General features: G+C 37.5%; 2 protein-coding genes across 5 annotated transcripts in view; one reads left to right on the forward strand and one right to left on the reverse strand.

The window, feature by feature from the left end:
- Positions 1–7,884, reverse strand: part of RNASEH1 (ribonuclease H1) — a 19,948-nt gene extending 12,064 nt beyond the window's left edge. Inside the window, exons 1-4 of one of the 3 annotated variants that reach the window (XM_087946029.1) lie at positions 7,738–7,884; positions 4,005–4,077; positions 2,772–2,893; positions 178–363 (exon numbers count right to left, since the gene is read on the reverse strand). In XM_087946029.1, coding sequence (XP_087802155.1) covers positions 178–363; positions 2,772–2,893; positions 4,005–4,054 — 358 coding nt within the window. In that variant the 5' untranslated portion in view covers positions 4,055–4,077; positions 7,738–7,884. Of the gene's footprint in view, positions 1–177; positions 364–2,771; positions 2,894–4,004; positions 4,361–7,737 lie in introns of those variants that run through there. The other 2 variants (XM_087946026.1, XM_026665301.2) reach the window with 2 other exon arrangements.
- RPS7 (ribosomal protein S7) lies at positions 7,791–18,376 on the forward strand. 2 transcript variants are annotated; one of them, XM_026665304.2, is made up of 7 exons: positions 7,791–8,005; positions 9,477–9,558; positions 9,927–9,998; positions 11,436–11,579; positions 11,875–11,939; positions 15,930–16,080; positions 18,256–18,376. In XM_026665304.2, the coding sequence occupies exons 2-7, from the start codon at positions 9,484–9,486 to the stop codon at positions 18,331–18,333; spliced, it is 585 nt and encodes a 194-aa protein (XP_026521089.1). In that variant the 5' UTR covers positions 7,791–8,005; positions 9,477–9,483; the 3' UTR covers positions 18,334–18,376. The 2 variants fall into 2 exon arrangements, with proteins under 2 accessions (XP_026521089.1, XP_087802162.1); XM_087946036.1 differs by having other exon boundaries at positions 7,980–8,042.
- The last annotated feature ends 1,599 nt before the right edge of the window (positions 18,377–19,975 follow it).

Here is a 19,975-nt window from a genome sequence, read left to right on the forward strand (position 1 = left end):
AAATTGCAACATTCAAACCCCAAATTCTTATTATCTCTTATAGTTATTTGGCATAGATGCAAGACAATAGTACCAAACTTCTATAAGAGTTAAAGATATACAGTTTTTCAAGAGAAAAAAACCAATACAAAACAGATTCAAAGGCACTATAACAAGTTGCAGAAAGAGACGAGTTACCCATATACACGAATTCATTCTTATTTGCTGGAGGAGTATAAGGAACATCTGTATATTTTACACGCTTATATGTATATTTCTTCTCTGAAACCTCTTCGTATGGTCTTTTGTATGATCTCATATAACTTGATTCAGATGTAGCCTTGTTAAAGCAACGTCTATGACTGTCCTGCTTTTCACCAAAGCCTTAGAGAAAAAAGATTATACAAATATTAGATTGAAAATGTAACGTTCATATTGAAGAACATCACTGGAGTTCATATAAACATTTTAATCAGTTTAACTCGTACATCCAAAGATCTTGTCACATGAGACTTTTCTTGTTTAATATTTGTGCAAGTCTCATCAAATTTTTAAAAAACCCTCTTTTTAAAAGGGTGAAAAATAACTCCCATATACAGTATTAAGAGATAATTCTTTCTCTTTATCAATTTATTAATCCAAAGGTAACACAGATAATATTCATATCTGATAGAAAAAAATATGCAGGATTTTCCATGCCTAACCTGTAACTAAAAGATAGGATTTGACTACCAAAAATGATTTGAACACTAACATCAGAAAGCAGCATTGCAGATACTGCAAGCAACTTCATCACTAGAATCATACTTAATTTACCTTTTAACACTGAATTGATATTATTGCAATTGTCTGGTAAAAAGTGAACACATTTTATTCATTTTACCCAAGACCGTATTTTTGGGGTATTTTAGATCAGCTAAACAGAACATGCTGTACAAATGGCTGGAAATTCCAATCATTATGAAAGCTAAAATGCATTGACGCCTTTAAAGATTATTTATATGAAACTATTTTTGCTGCTCATAGAGCCTAGACTCCCCTTGGTTTTTGGAGGAGCTTTGAGAGATGAAATGGTGGTAGAGATGTTGAGATTGCTATTGCTGGAAGCCAAAGAGTGAACCTGACCAAGGAAGAGAAAGCAGCTTTGTGAAGGATTTACGTCATGGTATAATCTACTCTTCTGCATCAATAGGTTACCAGCCAGTATCTTACCAATTCAATCACTGCTGTGTATGGAGGGACTAAAGATATCTGCAAGGCCACTGTAAGGATTTTTCTATGCATCTGCTGGAAAAAGTAATTTGGAATCACTCTGAGGTGAATGGCAGCTGTGCAGATCCCAGAGAGGTGTTTATGACATTGTCTAGCCCTATTATCTGGGAAGAATTTGAACCTGTCTGTTCTGAAAGAGTAGACATATCCTTGAGACTGTGTGATCACTTGTCTTTTTGACCTATGCCTCCTGGTTGGACAAGCTTCCCCCACCAAAAATGGCACATGGTTGGGTCCATACAACAGTGATTCATGTGAGAGGAACTGGTTATACCAACTTTGAAGGAGATAGTGGCCCAGGCTTTCCTTAAGAAACTATTGCTCAATTTAGCAGAATCCAGCACCCATCTGTTTTCATCCAATTTTCTTAGTGAGGGCTGCAGATAGGTGGTTGCATATCTTTCTTGCTATGGTTATTTCTCAGCTTCTTTTACATTGTTCAGATTTGGCATATTACTAACAAACATAATATAAACTTCATTACAAAAGGTCCAGATTTTAGAGTAGTGGGATATTTGTTAAATTCTTATTGCCTATCTTCTGTGTCGGAGATAGAAGAACCTTCTCTACTAAATAAAAAATCTAAAAATATAGATTTGTCAGATTTTTCTGCCTGATTGGTTTCTCAAAAAGTGCAGTGAGCCTACTGTCAGCCCTATGAGGTAACCAGTTTAGGAAACAGGGACCATATAAACTGCTTGAGCTTTATTGGTATATGGTGCAATAACAGAAACGTTACAGCCTGACAAATCTTCTTATGCCAAACACAATAAACATGGATCAATTTTTCCCTCCTTCCCTTCCCTCTAACTGGGTTAAGCTGAACCCTACACAACAACTGTTACATTTCTTCAACACCATTGCCATACTTCTCAATTTCTATCTTCTCCTGCAGAAGAAAATTATCACTATAGCATTACATTGGTCAGACCACTTTAGCTATTAAAAAGCAAGCATGATTGGAAAACCCTTATTTCAGCTATAACTTTTTAATTTTTGTTATAAAGTTTTACCCATTAATTCTATTTTAAAAAGCAAGGTAACTTTAAGACACATTAATGATTACAATAATAATTTTGATTTAAAATAACAACCAGACTGCCTACATCAAGAAGTAAATACAGCTGAAATTATTTTCTGGAGATATAACCAGTTCATTGGATTTGTGAATGTCTAGGAGATTCTCAGTCATCCATGTCATGGTTGTCCCAAAGGTGCTGTTTTTCAAGAGGCAATTGGACTTTCTGGTTTTTCTCTGAAGACATTTCAGTTCTCATCCAAGAATCTTCTTCAGAGCTGAAGAAGCTCCTTGGATGAGAAGCAAAATGTCTTCAAAGAAAAACCAGAAAGTCTAATTGTCTCTTGAAAAAAGCACCTTTGGGACGATTGGAGTTGTGAATTTCATTTGAATATACAGCTCATTCTACTTACTTTTCACTAGATCTAGCATACTATATTTAATTATCAAAAAACTATTTCTATATTTCTGCTATTCAAATTTAGAAAGTTGCATAGTATACCTGTTGAAGAAATTGATGAATTTGTTGATTCTTCATTTATAAAAGCCCAAGCGTCTTTCTCTGTTCCAAACTTCTTGTAGCTGGCATACTGATATTTATCAACTTGTTCTTTACATTCATTCCTGTCAAAATACAGTCAGCATATTGTTTATATTACAATACTATGAATTTACTAAATGGAAAATCTTAGCTTCTTTTGACGTTTCTTTTAGTTTTTAAAATTGACTTTAAGATTTTTTTTAAAACTGTGTGAAATGAAAATAGAATTGGAGAAATTTCTTCTGTAGATTCGCTTAATCCATTTTACATTTCAAGTTACTTTGTATACTAGAAAGTAACATGTCATTCAGTTGAAAAAAGGAATATGATAGAGAGAAGGGAAACCCTAGAAGACAATATCTTACTTTTGAAGTTCACTGCTTATCAGCCCAAGTCCCTTCTCCCCTTCCACAATACAAATCTATGAGTGTTATTAAATTTTTACACCGCCCATCTCACCTATGTGACTTAGGTCTTGCAATCTCTCTACACATATGGTATATTCATGAATTCAACTTGGCTATTTCTCATCTATAGGATGAGATTTTCACAGTCCCAAAACATACACACACACACATAATTTATTTCATAATCCTGAATGAAGGCAAATATACATGTCCTAGAATACAGCTACTCTTGACTTTTACACTACCTTACATTACCTGAGACTTCTCAGGAAACAACATCTGAATGAAAAACTGCTGGTGACCTTCTACCGCTGCACCACAGAGAGGATCTTAACATATTACACCTCTGTATGGTTTGCCAATTGCACAGTGGCAGATAAGAAAGCACTCCAGAGGGTTAATGTCATTGCCCAGAAGATCATTGGTTGCCCTCTCCCCTCTTTGGAAGAGCTTTATAGCTCCTGCTGAAGTTAAGAAAGTTCAAAGCATTCTCAAAGATCCATCTCATCCTGGGAACCCGTTTTTTTGGGGGGAACTATTACCAACTAACTGCAAGACGGTACAGGATAATGAAAACAAGGACAAATGTCGAGAGTTTAAGGAGCTTTTAAGAGAAGGCAACCAGAATCAAGGCTGTCTCCTCTAATCCCTCGACGGGCTGAACTCGTACTTCTCAGATTATCCAATTTACAGGGCTGTTGAAAGGAGGTGGCGGGGGGAGTAAAGGCTTCCAGCCTAAGGATTCTGGCTTTAAAGGGATGAGAGAGAAAGATGGGCAGGTACTCACCAGGTGGCGTACACCCCAATTCTCCTACCTCTCCGCACCGCGTAGAACATGCCACCGCCGATACCGAGGGCTCCTGGATTGGTGGGCAAAAATGGATGAACGAGCAGAGCTAGGATCCGGCGCCACATAGCAACTAGCCCTGCCTCCTCCCGCTCCCTCCCATCTGAGCCGCCGCAACCGCCGCCTCCCGCCCGGGCTCACTCTCGAGAGCCGACAGAAACCCAGAGTCCACGCTTCTGGGATGACGAGGTAACCGAGAGCCCTCAAAAAGCAACTGCGGGACTGAGAAACGGAGACACAAACACAAACGGGCGAGGCAGCACTTCCGGTTTTCAAGCCGATCTCACGTGACCGCAAATAGGGCATCGGCTGAGTTTGCCGTCTCACCCGGAAGGCGCTACGAAAGAAGCCTTCAAGTGGAAACCGGAAACACGCGCTCTCCCATCTCTATGACCTCGCCAAAGAAAGACACCGTCAAGACCGAAAGTGCTTTGTGCACATGCGCCAACCGCGTTTTCTTCCAGTTTCTGCCTTGGAAACGAGAAAGGGTCAAGCGAGCTTTCCTTTGACGCATGCGCGAATTTTTCGCGTTTGTTTTGGAGGCGGGGAAGTGACTTGAATGTTCGTTGTTCGGAGAGCGAAATGATAACCATTTGATCCCCATTAAATTCAGACCGCTCACTTTTGAGCTGCAATAGGAATAGTTGACCAAGACCGGTGATTTTTTTTTTTTTACATAATCGATTTAAATTGAAATTACAAGAATTAAGTGAATTCAATTTTAAGAAGCAGGATTTATTTACAAGGCTTAGGCTGCACTATTCGGTTTCGTTCTTAAGTACCCTTGAGTAGTATCTGATTGAGCAACTTGGTATCTTCTATAATTTGTGACAGAAATGTTGTAAACCACCTGTTACAAATTGACGAGCAAATTAAAACTCCCTACCATACTTTTTTTTTTCAAAAAACCCCAAGTAAAGATGATAACCTCCTGTGAAGCTATGTACAATTTGTTGTGCAGTCTTTCACATGGAAAAGTTTTAATGAGAAATTCCTTTCTAAAATGAATACATACATATAAAATTTACTGGGATAGGGAAAGGCAAGACAGCCAACAATTATGTAGGACTCCAAATAAAGTGTTCTGGAATACTGGATAGTGTTATTTGGTGCTATTTGCAACTCTTTCACATAATCCCTATTGTTTCCTAGGCACGTTGACTTATTTGGTCCTTCCTGTCCATAGTTCTTAGCAAATTGATGGAAAATAATTATTAAACTTAGAAACCAACTTTTGAACTAGATTACTTCAATTTAAACTCAGTACCTCTGAAAGCTGACAAGCAATCTAATATTTCCATGCAAGAGCAGCTTACAGTAATATTGGATTTGTTGTATTCCATTCATGTAGTTGCTCATCTCATCCAAGCAAAACGTTTAAAGCAATATAAATAATTAAAAAAGCACAGAACACATAATCAAAATAAGTTGAGGCAGCATTCAAAAAATAAAAAGGTCAGAATAAACCTCAGGTGTGCAGAGCTTGGTTCTTGCAGACAAATGTCTGGTGCTTTGCATTTCCGGTGCTTTGTCGCTGGGAAGTGGGGTTTATTGGATGTTTATATATACAAAACAGCTTGTCCTATCAGATGTTACCAACTGGTAATAAAATGCCTGCAAGAAGAAAACCAAGCTCAGATAACACCTAAAAGCCTAGCAATTTAATTCTATTAGCATAATCTTCATTGTTGTGAAATTTGGTTTTCCTACTCATTCGTCTTATGTGTTTGTTCTCAATTAAACAAATTTGAAAGTACTTAGAAAAAAGCCATTTATAAAACTGTATTTTTTTAATTTCAAAAAAGGCTGGGTTTTCCCCCCCTCAGTAGTGTTAGAATACAATGCAAAGCCAAGTAAGCTCTCTTAGCAGTTGATGGACTAAGATTTGAATATACCTGTAGGCTCCTAGAAACTGGGGAGATACTTTGAGTTCTGACTGAGGAATGAAGCTAAATGGGTGACTTTAGCCCAGTCACCTTTTACCCAATCTTAGGAAGAAAGCAAGAGGAAACCACTTCTTAAAATCTTGCCAATAAAACATCAGGCACTAAGCCACATCATTGTGGAAAGGCTTTTCTCACATTCTATTTTAGCCTTCCAGTTCCAAACAAATGCTCAAATTTTTCCCATGCATCGATTTTTCTTTTTGTCCTGCCTAATAGCAAACATAAATGAATATCTTAAATTTGCATGCTATGTTGTGACTTTGAAGAGGCTAATTTATTTGTTTTAGAAAATTTATATTGCACATGGCAGCTTACACGGATATAAAAACCATACAAAAATAATTAAAATAATAAAATAACCGCCATCCCACCCCGGGAACAACACTTTCATACAAACTATTTAATGGGCTCCATCCCATTTTCTAATAAAGGCATGGCTACCATATATTTGAAAAGGGCGTGCATACGCGCATCAATGTGCCTACTGTCCCTGTCCTAGTGTTTATTTTTCTTATATGTATCCATGTATTCATAACTATGTTTATACTTATTATCTTGTAAGCAATTGAAAAATAAAATAACATAAAAGTATTTGTGTATATGACAACCAGCTTAAAACCGATCCTGGCCCCCCTCCTTAAAAAAATTGGGAGTCAAAATGGGTCAAAATTGGGAGTGTCCTATCAAATTCTGTACCTGTCAACAGTGGTGTCCCCCAAGGCAGTGTTTTAGGACCAATTCTTCATACTCTACATAAATGATCTCTGTGATCATATTAAGAACAACTGCGTTCTTTTCGCTGATGATGTAAAGCTATTCAACACCACAGACAATACTGCTACCCTTCTAAAAGATCTTGACTATGTATCAGAATGGTCAAACAAATGGAAACTTCAAATCTCAACAAATAAATGCTGTCTTACATATTGGCAAAAAAAAAATCAGAAAATAAAATACAAGCTGAATAATCAAGACCTTGTTGATGATCCAAGCTCTGTAAAGGACCTTGGAATACTCATCACTAATGATCTAAGTGCTAGAGCCCATTGTAACTACATAGCCAAAAAGGCATTAAGAGTTGTTAACCTAATCATACTTAGCTTTTTCTCTGGTAATATCACACTACTAACTAGAGCATACAAAACATTTGCTAGACCAATACTTGAATACAGCTCATCAGTCTGGAACCCACATTACGTATCTGATATTAACATAGTTGAGAAAATCCAGAAATATTTCACAAGAAGAGTTCTCCACTCCTCTACTCGTTGCAGAATACCTTATGCCACCAGACTTGAAATTCTAGACCTAGAAAACCTTGAATTACGCCATCTTCGGTCCAATCTAAGTATAGTATATAAAACCATACAATGCAATGTCCTACCTGCAAATGAATACTTCAGCTTCAACCATAACAATACAAGAGCAAACAATAGATACAAACTCAAGGTAAACCGCACCAAACTTGATTGCAGGAAATACGATTTCAGCAACAAGATGTCTCAATGTCTGGAATACTCTACCTGACTCTGTGGTTTCTTCCCCAAACCCCCCCAAACTGTAACCTTAGACTGTCGACTATTGACCTCACCCCCTTCCTAAGAGGTCTGCAGGGGGCGTGCATAAGCGCACCAACGTGCCTACCGTCTCTGTCCTATTGTTTCTTTTATTTTTCTTATATGTACCCATTTCATGTATTCATAACTACGGTATGTATATACTTATACTTATTATCCTGTAAGCGATTGACAAATCAAAATAAATAAATAAATAAAAAAGCGATCACAGCCGAGACTTTTCCCGGGAAAGCTCGCAGAGCTTCTGCCCGGAGTTTACTCCCACTAGCAAACTTCACGAAGGCGGAAACCTTCTGCATTTCCAGACTTCCCATTGACCCTTTCGGAGAGTAAGAGGGCGGAGTCAAGCATCCCCACACCGGGGATGAGCGGTGTTCTCGCGAGAGCTCTTCCTTTTTCTAGGCCGGCGCCGAAAGTGGTGGGTATGAGTGACTTGGGCCTGGCGGGAGGCGACGGTGTGTTTTTTTCCTCGGAGGGTCTAGCGATACGGTGCCCAGTTGGTGGAAATCTGCTTTTCTAGGCCGAGCGTCCCGGGATGCATCCGATTTGCCCTTCCTTAGTTGCCGATGGCTGCTGGCGGCAGGAAAGGAGCTTGGTCGTCTTGGGTGGAGGGGACGCTGTAGGGGGGGGGGGAAACACCCGGGCAGAAGGGAGGAAGCAGCATAAAACACCCGATTTTGCATTTTAATGGTACTTCGGGCTCAGTAGATCTCATATCTGCCAAGGCTTCCGGGTTCGTGCGTTTGTTAACACTAGTGTTAATTCAGCCTTCGTGGGGATCCTAGCAGCGTTAGCCAGGCGGAGGCAAGATTGCCTTCTGCAGTGTAGTTTGTTTTCTGCAAAATGAGCTGTTCTCCCCCCTCTACCCCCGTTCTTTCCCAAAGACATTTACTCAGTGGGTCCTCTTGCTCTCTTGGATGGCACATGGTGGATGAACTTACTAAGCTTCGGCATGTGTGTTCTGGTGAGATGCTGATGCAAATCAGCCAACTTTGCTTAAAGGCCTTTGAATTTAACACGAGGTTAATTGCCATTTTCCTCAGCTTGCATTTCCCATATACTGAATAACACAAACGGATCAACTGTTTGAAGTTAAGATATATATTTTTCTACATGGCAAATTCTATTCCATTCTTTAGAAAGATTCTGTAGCATTTATGTGTATTATTTAGAGTCTGTCTAGAGATTCTCGGTCGTGGTTATCCCAAAGAGGCTTTTTCTAACTGGACTTTGTTTTTTCTTGAAGACTTTTTGCTTCTCATACAAGAAGCTGCTTCAGTTCTGAACTGAAGAAGCTTCTTGGATGAGAAGTAAAATATCTTAAGGAAAAAAAAATCCACATGCCTTTTTAAAAAGCCTCTTTGGGATACCTAGAGTCATAATCATTTTATTTTGGTTCATCTTGACCAGGGTACCAATTTGATTTTTAGAGGGTATTTGGAAAAGATGTTATTGAGTACCTCCTTGGTGTGGAATGTTTCGCAGTAACTGTTCTGAGAAGGTACTATTAATCCAGCATGGTGATATAAATGTGTGTGTAAAGGGCTGTGTGTAAATAAGGGCATCATGCACTTTGCAACTTGTATTGGCCATGTACAATATCCTTATGAGGTAGGCTACTCTTGTAAGCTTTTACTATATGGAAACTGCACTTCAGAAATTATTGTCAAGCAGATGGTTGAACTTAGATTTTCTTTTACTAGATCCTTAATAAATGCATCACTGCTTTGTATAGTATTTCTATACATTTATGTTGTAGATTTCAATCTGTAGGTTTAGTTAAAAAATTAATCCCACACAGCCAACATTGCTTTTCCTTAACTTTTGAGAAGGACATTTTTTATTCTGTACTAAGGGTTTGTTTTGTTTTGTTTTGTTTTTGATTGTAGAAAGGCCATGTTCAGTTCGAGCGCAAAGATTGTGAAGCCCAATGGCGAAAAGCCAGATGAATTTGAATCTGGCATCTCCCAGGTATGTGCCCTTTTTGTTGAACATTTTAGGCTGAAGGAAATAAGAGCAGTTTTAAAACGTGACTAATGAGCTGGTTAGAATTAAGGATTTGTAAATTATTTATGATTTGTGTAGCCTAAATGAACATGCAGTTGTAAAATTTAGTAAGATTCTGTGGTTGAAATATCTTTAATAGAAATGGAAGTTGCCTTATGTATTTCAATGTATTTAAGAGGAGCCTGGGCTAATAGCTTCCAGACATTTCAGCTGAATGTGTAGTTTATCTAAGTATTTTAATCAAAATGCCATGGTTATATAATTATTTGTGAAAAGTAAAGCATCCAAAGCAGAAAGACAAGTTATAAATCTAATAATAATCTTCTCTTAAGGCTCTCTTGGAGTTGGAGATGAATTCTGACTTAAAGGCTCAGCTGAGAGAACTGAATATTACAGCAGCAAAGGTGATATGTAAGCTTCGGTTGGGATTATATATTTTGTATGCATGGACCCCAAAGGTCCCAGACAATTGAGTAGGATGGAGGAGAACAATAATCTAGTATATCCAGATATAATGCCTAGTGTTTGATTTTATAGTTTCTCCATCCATGCCATTGATTTACTTTTATCATTGAAACCTAGAAATTGCTGTAGCCTTGAATAAACTCCAATCCAGGTAGTCCTCAACATGAGACCACAATTGAGACCAAAATTTATGTTGCTAACTGAGAAATTTGTTAAGTGAGTGTTACTCCATTTTATGATATTTCTTGCCACATTTGTTAAGTGAATCCCTGCAGTTGAATTAATAACACGATTGTTAAGTGAATCTGGCTTCCCTATTGACTTTTCTTGTCAGAAAGTTGTAAAAGGTGATGAATGATCCCAGGACACTGCAACAGCCATAAATGTGAGTCAGTTGTCAAGCATCCAAATGTAAATTGTGACCATGGAGATGCTGCAAAGATCATGTGTGAAAGATGGTCATAACTCACTTTTTTCAGTGCCACTGTAACTTTGGACAGTCAGTAAATGAACTGTTGTAAGCCAAGGACTACCTGTATAGGAGTTCTGTGAAATAATTCTCATATGAGTTAGCCTCAATAGAGTATGGAGTTTTGTTGATACAGAAAGTTATTTCTTCAAAATAAAAAGCTGCTTAAGAGAAGTCTTCTGTATGTTCCTAAAACTCCTTCGGTGTGTAACTGCAGTCACAAAATTATAGAAGGTATTTATAACACTTTGAATCAGTATAATTGGTTACATGCCTACATTTAAAAAAATCTTGTGTGGAAATCAGATATGTTAGCTGAATCAGCTTATTTTCTTACTGTGTAATTTTTACATCAACAACTTGAAGACTTGCACATTTAAGGTGCACGTGTCAATTTAAATGCTTTCAAAAACCTAAAACTAGTTATTTTATACTATGGTAGGTATTGATTCAATCCTAGGTAGCAGTAGATGTTTCTTTTCTAGGGCGCAAAAAATAAATCTGCGAACTCCATGTGTCGTCAGGAAGGGCATTGAGCCAGTAATCACTCGGCTCCATCCAGTTGACCCAACTCTACTCCGAATTAAGGGATTACAGGTTCATAAAAAAGGAGTTAACTAGGTATTGATAAATGCAATTTCCTTGCTACAAAACCAAGATGTAAAATGATAGTTTTCATTATGTTGGATTTGAAAAGTGATGCATTCAAAAGTTCTGTCTAGATCTTTCCATAGGAATTTCTCAGAATTTAGTGTGCAAGAAGAGATGGGACTGCCAGATTACATTTTTGCCCATAGAAATTCTAAAAATTAAGATTGGATTTTTTGTGTTTATGGAAGTAAAATTGCTAGTTTTGTACTTTTAAAATGTAAATCATGTTCATCCTCAGTTCTGTTTTTTTGCTTAGGAGATTGAAGTGGGTGGTGGTAGAAAAGCAATCATCATTTTCGTACCAGTTCCTCAGCTGAAATCTTTTCAGAAGATTCAGGTGCGGCTAGTTCGTGAGCTGGAGAAAAAATTCAGTGGAAAACACGTGGTTTTCATTGCCCAGGTGGGTGTTTATCATAAATATTTAAAACTTTTTTACAAACTGAAAATGAGTGTTATAATGATGATCAGTTCACTTATGAAATGTGTAATCTACAGTATATGATTACTCAGTGCTGGTTCTTCCAATTTATTTGTGCCTTGTATTGTACTGAAAGCCTCCCCAAAAGCTAATTTGTTGTAAAAGTTGCCTGTCTACACTGTGTAAGAAACACCATTTAATTTCATTGGATGAGGTGCAATGACAATAAAGTAAACTAAACTAAACTTATAGATATGCTGTTATCTTATTTTAACAGAGAAGAATTTTACCCAAGCCAACAAGAAAAAGCCGCACAAAAAACAAGCAGAAGCGTCCCAGGAGGTAATGTTTTGAAAAGAAATAAAAATATTTTGATACAACCATGTTCAAATCTTTCCATGCAATTTATAAGTTAATGTGATTTAATGCTTGGAAGTTTGAGACATTTAATGGCAAGTGTATGAGTTTATTTGGTTATTTATTTGGTCTCAGTATGAATGGTCTATAATAGATTATAGCACATGGTTTGCATGGAGGAAAATGTTAGGTCTAATGTATAATAATTTGCATAAAGATCCTAAATAATGATAAAGGCATCTGCCTAAGCCAATAGAAATCTGTTGTCAAGATTTGGAATGAAGAGTAATGGATTACAGGTAGTTCTCAACTTCCTAGCAGTCACATGATCGCATCTTAGCTACAACCATTTGTTTCATCCAATGGTCATGTGACTGATTTATTTGGGGGGCAGGCTTGGCCAGAAACTGACATTTATTTAGTTTCCAGCAAAAAAAAAGTCCATTACGGACAATGGGTTTGCTTAATGATGGTGGCATTTGCCTAGTGACTGTTGTAAAAAAGTCATAACATTAGGTTAGTCACGATGCCTCGACTTAAACGGTCATGAGATAGAATAGAAATCGGAGGCGCCATTATAGTTGTAAGTTGAAGGCTACCGGTAGATGAATATGTCTACCTGAGCATAAAATTATTTTGAAAATTATCCATTTTTATTGTCTATTGAAGGAATGGAAACTGCTATCAGAAATTGCTCTTATATTTAGTTGAATATCCCTCTAGAGCAGGGGTATCAAACTCACGCCCCCAGACTGGATGTGTCACATGCTCCCCCCTCCCCGGTTTAGCGTAAGGGGGGGAAAGTTCCAATGCGTCAGTGACACTGCCGTGACAACGTGAGTTTTACACCCCTGCTCTAGAGCAAATTGGTATGGAATAAACAGGAATGAACAAAAGCAGTTTGTTGTGTACTTAGTTTTTTAAGTTATACCTTAGACTGGGTTGGCAAACAACATTTGGCAATCTCCCAGAATAATTTTTAAACAATGTCTGAAACCATCTGAAAACATAGTAAGTCTTAGTTGAGAAACATTAAAATTTTGCAGAATTTATTTGATCATGTTAAAAAGCAAAGCTGTACTTAGAATTATTAGATGCAACATTCTTTTCTTGCACTTTGTGCCAGTGTTTCTCAACCGTAGCAACTTTAAAAGATGTTTAGACTTCAAGTCCCAGAATTCCATAGCCTGTATGATTTTTACATAATTTGGAGTAAAGCTGAAATGGAGAAAATATTGTGCCTCTCTGACACTGTGGATGAGCTTCCGGAATCAACTATTCTCAGTCTGGTTGGGGACAATACAAATAGTAATCAAGTAAATTCTGTAATTTTGTTGAATACTGACCAGAATCACTTTTGAAATGGCCAGCTTACCGTATTTGCCGGCGTATAAGACGACTGGGCGTATAAGACGAGCCCCCAACATTTCCACTCAAAATATAGAGTTTGTTATATACTGCCGTATAAGACGACCCCCACTTGGAGGCATGTTTTTCAGGGCAAAAAGTCATACGCCGGCAAATACGGTTGTTGTAACACTTGGGGTATTCTGGTATAATTCTTGATTGACACCCCCCCCTTTCCCCCAAACTTACAAAGCCACCAAAATGCTTTAGAGAGGCAGCTTCGCCTTTCTCAGGCTGGCACTCAATTCCTCTCCCTTTCTTTGTGACACCGTTGAGCGATCTGCTTTTTCAGGGAAAATAAATAAATAAAATAAAACTGGACGAAAAACAGTCGAGTTGTTTCTTAATATCTTTCCACCTCCCCAACCAATTTGTCTCCAAGGGTGCACCACACTGATTGCGACATTAATTATTTCAGAGAGAGAGGTGGGTGGGGAGAAATCTTTACTTCCTACTGTGGCTTTTTCCTGCGCATCGTTTTTTCCCTTGGCTTTGTGGTTGTTACTTCTTACAGGGAGGGATAATGAAATACCCACGCTGGGAGAAAGCGGAAAGGATGTCTATTTTCCTGCTCACTAACTTTCCAGAAAGCGCGAGTTCCTACCCGAGGCTTGCCAAAAGTCCAGTTCATTCATTTGCTACCTTTCTCCAATGAGATCCAGATCTGTTTCCACAACGCACTTAGGATCTTATCTTATTATCTTATTATTATCTTATTAGCCTTGCTCGGTCCGTCCAAGAGAGAAGAAGGCAGAGGGTTTTGCACTCAGGGAGAAAGGAAAGAGCCTCTCGCTCACGCTGCAGACACTGCCCCCCTCCACCCCAGCAACGCTTAGGAAAAGAGTTACACAAGCATCCTTTCCAGAAGTGAATCGGGGGAGGATTCGAGCAAAGGCTGAAACCGGGAAGAGAAAACTTCCCAAAGAAAATCGCACGAGCAGCATCCCATTCCTGGGAGAAAACAAAAACACGAACTCTTCCCCGAAGCACAAAAAAGCAAGGATGGCGCTTTCTCAGCTTTGAGCTGCGTCACAGCGCCCCACCCCTCCACTCGTCCCCACGTGCGGCGAAGTTTCTGCCACTGGGGGGTGGAGGGGATGGAAGGAGGTGAGGGATGGGGCAAAGCCTGGAGCCTGCCTGTCCGCTCACGCAGCGGGAGGGTGGGTGGGTGGGTGGGGGAGGAGGAGGAAGAGAGACTCGGCTGGGCTTGAAGGGGCTTCGCAAGTTGCGGAGCTCCGCCCGTCGCTCTTGCACCGAGTGACAATGTATTTGATGGCGTATAAGACGACCTTGTTATATACTCGCCGTGATAAGACGACCCCCACTTGGAGGCATGTTTTCAGGGCAAAAAGTCGTCTTTATACGCCGGCAAATACGGTACATAAATTAGATGGACAGACAGTCCTGGAAATCACAAGACAGATAAAGTTCAATTCATTGGGTGTTCTGAGAAATTGTTATTTTGGCTTATATGTACCATTTTTGCCTTTTATATTGTTAACACAGTATGGATATTACAGAAAGTTGCAAAGTTTCCAAGTACAGTACATTGTATTGCAAAGGCTGACTTGAACATTATGTCTAATCAAACAGGGATATATCATTTTGCTCTTAGGGCCTTCTCTTTAGTAGCAGTGCAAATGTGTATTTTGCATCTGGTTCTTTCCAATAATAGTCTTGTCTGAACTAAGGTTAATGGCTTGTTGCATTGTTTATAAGCCAAGTTTATTAGTAAGATACTTAGCCTTGAGCCCTAAGCTCAGTTTTAGCAACATAATTACTTTAGGGTTTTTTAGTCACTCGGGATGGAAATAGCCCTATTTGATCCAAGAGACTTCATGCATTTTAAGCTAATATTTTGCAGGGTTATAGTTTATTACTCTATGTAAATTTAGCCATTTGGATTCTGATCCTGGAGACTCCATTGGTAATTTCATTGCATTTTTTTGAATGCACATACCAAGCAAGGCTAGCTGAGAGAAAAATATAATTGCCTTCCGTGCTTTGCTTAGTACAGTCTACTTTGTTACAGTGATAAATGGGCAACAATAGCCAATCGTTTCACTAAAATGTAGTTGCTACTTAAAAATTTAAATTTAATCTTGTTGTTTAGGTAATACAGTGTTGTTTGGGAAGCAGAATGTCTGATTTAAAATACTCCCCATAAATAACCAGTTTTAATTTAAAACTGAATGATTCCTTAGCACAGGGGTTGCCCAACCCCTGGGCTGTGAACCACTACCAGGCCATGGCCTGTTTCAAACTGGACCCTGCAAACGATGGGTAAGTGTGTGAGAAACTCCACTTGTGCAAGTGATATGGACCGTTATACCTTCTGCTTCTGTGAGTAGAGCTACATGCTTGAGCGCAAGTGAAGCTTCGCACACAAGGGACCTCTATTCACGCACAAAGCTCCATCTGTGTGCCCATGAGCCCGCCACTCATGCCACACACACGCCCATGCCCGGCCAGGCCACCAAGGTGGAAAGGTTGGGCACCATTGCCTTAGTGGAAGTTGTATAAAATTTGAAGGCACTGTAGCAAATATTTTGATTCTCTTCTGTTTAGCCGTACACTTACTGCAGTGCATGATGCCATTCTTGAAGACTTGGTTTTCCCCAGTGAAATTGTGGGCAAGAGAATCCGTGTAAAACTAGATGGCAGCCGGCTTATAAAGGTCCATTTAGACAAAGCGCAACAGAACAACGTTGAACACAAGGTAAGAAAAAGTTGAAGGAGTTTGCTTTTACTCAAATAAACTTTAGATAAATGCAGAAAGTAGACTGCAGTAGATCATTTGATGAAGCTGATACATTTGAAAATTAGATAAATGATCAAAGGACAGAGAGTAATGTAAACTTGGTCCAACTTTCTTGGAATTACTGAAATATGGTACCTGCAAGGTTTGCAAATGTTGGTGTTTTGGTTTTTTTTCTTTTTTTCCTTGGTCAAAAAGAGGGACACAAAGCATTATTTAGGCTAGATAAGGAATAGAGAAACATGGCCTGTGTTACCGGGATATGTGGAATCCGATGATATGGGAACAGATCCTTCTGAAAAATTCTAAAATGTTTTAATTTTCTGTCAAACTTCTTCCAAACTTTCATTAGCTTAGCCTTGAAACAGGCCTACCAGTAGCCTTCAATCTACAACACCGATTGTGACTGAAATTTCTGTTGAGTTAGACCAGATTTTACGAAATTGTTATGATGCTTAACCAAATTCAATAATTAAGCAAATCCAGCTTCCCCAATTGGCATGTTACAAAAAATGATCACGAGTATGGAGGTGCCATAGTCACATGTACAGGTTACAAATCACTTTTTTGAAGGCCATCATAACTTTGAAACTGTCATTAAATGACAGTTCCAAATTTAAGTATGTCCAATATTTCATTTAGAATATGTCCAAATACTCAAAATGCTTTTAGTTTACACTTATTGAAACACCACTACCATAACAAAACCTGGAAGGGAAAAAAAAATCTAGAGTTTTTCGGAACTATCCGTGGATTAGGAAAAAAGAAAAAGACTTAGATATACAGTAAAACCACAGTTTATTGTATCTCATTTTAATGGACTTCATGTCAGGCAGATTGCAACTAATATTGGTGGGTTAGGCCAAAACCAAACTAAATGTGGACAGTTATCCATGAACATCTAATAATACATTTTTAATAATAGTTTTTGCATTTCTTGTATTCTCCCCCCAAAAAAAAAAAAAAAAAAAAACACCACATGAACTACTTAGACACAGTTCTCTTGGGCAGGAGATAAAGAGTTTTTATCTATTCCTTGTTTTAGTAGTAACCGGATTCAGGCTGTTTCCTTTTGAGAATTTTCATACTGGAATTTAGATTGACATCATTTCTGTAATGATCATCTAAATGGCTTAATTTATGTTTATTTAATTTATGTTACTTGTGTAATGACCCTATATAAATTAATGTCAATTCTTATTCATGGATTTCATATTTGTGAATTTGCTTACTTGCAAAATTTATCTGTAGTTGCAAAATGTAATACGATGCCACACTTCTAGCTGAAGTTTCAATATTTGCTAATTCGTTGTTCACAGCGACTTTTTAGAATTGACTACCACAAATAATAAACATCCTCTATACATAATCTGTCATATTTGTTTAGTGAGGTCTGTACGTGGTCTCTATTTTAATTGCTATTCATAGTACACATTCCCCCAGTTAGGTCATAGAAATTCTACAACAGTTATGCATAGGATGAAACTTGAATTGATGCAGGGGAAGGGAAGTTCTGTTTCGTCCTGTCTTCAAATCCTGACTTTGTGTATCAGATTGTTGTTAATATTCTGAGACACAATAAATGAAATAGTTTTGGTTAACAGCTTGAATTGTCAACTCTCAATGGCTTCTTTATTTGAAAATATTAATATTAAATATAATATAAAATATTAGAGACAACTTCAAGCTTGATTCTTAGTGAATACCTGGACACATTTTATTTTCTTGGCAAATTACAGAAGTACCTTGCTATTTCTGCTTTGTATTTATTAGCTACCATACTTTATTTCATGGTGTAGCTGACATCCCGGAGGCTTTTTGGTGGTTTATCATTTTAAGTACCAGCCAGGTTCAACTATGTGATTTCTATAGTCAATATTGATTCTGTGCTGCCACCTCCCATAGCTTACGCCTTGTGCCAAATGTGTTGTTCCTATAAATGTTAAGTGATGTATAAATTAATCTTAGGGCGTGGTCATAATTTTTTTAAAAAGTGTATATGGTAATACCATATATATATATATATATAATTTAATTTGACTTGACATATCCTTTCCAGTAGTTTTCTTTCTTTAATGTAATCACTAATATTGTATGCTTCCCATTTTTGCTGATGTTTCATTATTCTGTTTGCAGGTTGAAACATTTTCTGGTGTATACAAGAAGCTGACGGGCAAAGATGTTGTTTTTGAGTTTCCAGAATTTCAGCTGTAAAATGCAAAAACTATATATGAATTAATAAAATTAATTCTTCATATTTTTAATGTCGTGCTTTTAAAAAAAAAAAAGTATGAAACTGAAATTTCTATACATTTGATTGTTGATTAAAAGATGACATCGGTAAGAAATTTATAGCTGGTCAAAGTACATAACTGAAAGTCATGATTAGAATTACTTCTATTGTGCCATCATTATATTGTGGCACCTATTGAATAATAAAATTCTGGGTTTGATTTTTTTCCTATTGAGTGACAAGGTAGCCAGAGAACTTCTATGATACTTACCATAAAATATCAAAAACCTATCTTTTAATTTTAAGTATCCCAAAAGTAGAGGTAAGATGGTTAAATTATACTGAAAATTAAAGCACACATCTGAATATTGAAAATTAATATTCCAGGATTTTGTAATGAAAGGACCGGAAAGTTTAACAAATTCATCATGTCTTGGTTTGCCACCAATAAATGTCACCTAAACATATTTCTAAATTACTTGGCCTGTGCCAAATGTTTTTAACGTGCTGCATTAGAAGAATACTAAAGCAACTTAGAGTAAAAGAACCTGATACATTTAATGCTTCAATGATCTTTTGGGGTTATAGGTACATTTTCACAGATTAATCATGTGAACATTCTTAAAATTTGAAAGAGTGATTGACAATAAGCAAGTTTTTGAATTAATTTTCCTGAAAAGTGTAAAACTTCAATCCTGCATCCACCAAGTGGTGCGTATGCAGCCACACACAAATGGAGCTGTGCACTCGCCTGCTGCTTGCACAGCCCAATTCCAAACAAGCTGTTGCTTGGGAATTGCAGACCCCTGATTTAAGGTGTACAGAAAAAGTTTCTCAAACTTTTTTTTGTTTGAAAATACCTAAAAGTTGACTTGCAGGTTATGTTATATATTCTGCACTTGAGGGAAACAAAGCTCATCATATATGCATTCCATCAACTCAGTGATGTTAGTAAAAATGACACCTGCTTTGTTCTATTTCTTTAAATGAAATAGAGTTGAAGGGAGTTAAGATGTCATTCAAGTTTAATCCTCTGCACACAACAGGATTCACTACATCACTAATAGATGATACAGTTCAAAACTAGAGAAGGCAAAGAAATCACTCCGTATAGTAACCTATTCACCTAATTTTCAAAGAGCTTTTTTGAGAATATGTAGTGAGATGTTACCTTATTTAAATAAAAGACTCAGGGTTTTGAAATATTAAGCAAGCTGAATTCTTCAGGTTCAAAAGATAGACACCAAAGAATAGGTAGCTCTACCAATCCCTTGTGCACAATTCAGTTGCCTCTTAGGTCATGTTTGTTTCTGGATTTATATTTAATGTTTTGAGAAATCCTCATCCATCAACATTAGATTCTTTAGACTTAATTTGGGGTAGTGAAAGGTTAATAAAAGGCTTCAGTGCCTATTATTCACTCAAAGTTCACAGAGTATGCAGTCCTCATAACAAATTTTCACAGCATTTTAATGAACGTTGAGAGTTTTATTTATAGGGCTTTATTGCAAAGATTAATTGCTATAAAGTATCTGTCAATTGTGGATAGAAACATAAAAAATTGATGCTTGTGATGGCTTTGTTACTGTTTGGAAGAATGTGAACTAAACAAGCCTGCATTTA

Source organism: Notechis scutatus, chromosome 1 (assembly GCF_049901735.1).
Source record: "Notechis scutatus isolate UNSWTSFEM ecotype Mainland chromosome 1, rNotScu1.2, whole genome shotgun sequence".
In the NCBI taxonomy this organism is placed as follows: domain Eukaryota; kingdom Metazoa; phylum Chordata; class Lepidosauria; order Squamata; family Elapidae; genus Notechis; species Notechis scutatus.

What these genes read in the sequence shown, in the direction of transcription:
- RPS7 (XM_026665304.2), top strand. Translation starts at nt 9,484, where the DNA reads ATGTTCAGTTCGAGCGCAAAGATTGTGAAGCCCAATGGCGAAAAGCCA. An exon ending in TTGAATCTGGCATCTCCCAG is followed by an intron (nt 9,559 to 9,926) that starts GTATGTGCCCTT and finishes TCTTCTCTTAAG; the next exon opens with GCTCTCTTGGAGTTGGAGAT. An exon ending in AGAACAACGTTGAACACAAG is followed by an intron (nt 16,081 to 18,255) that starts GTAAGAAAAAGT and finishes TTCTGTTTGCAG; the next exon opens with GTTGAAACATTTTCTGGTGT.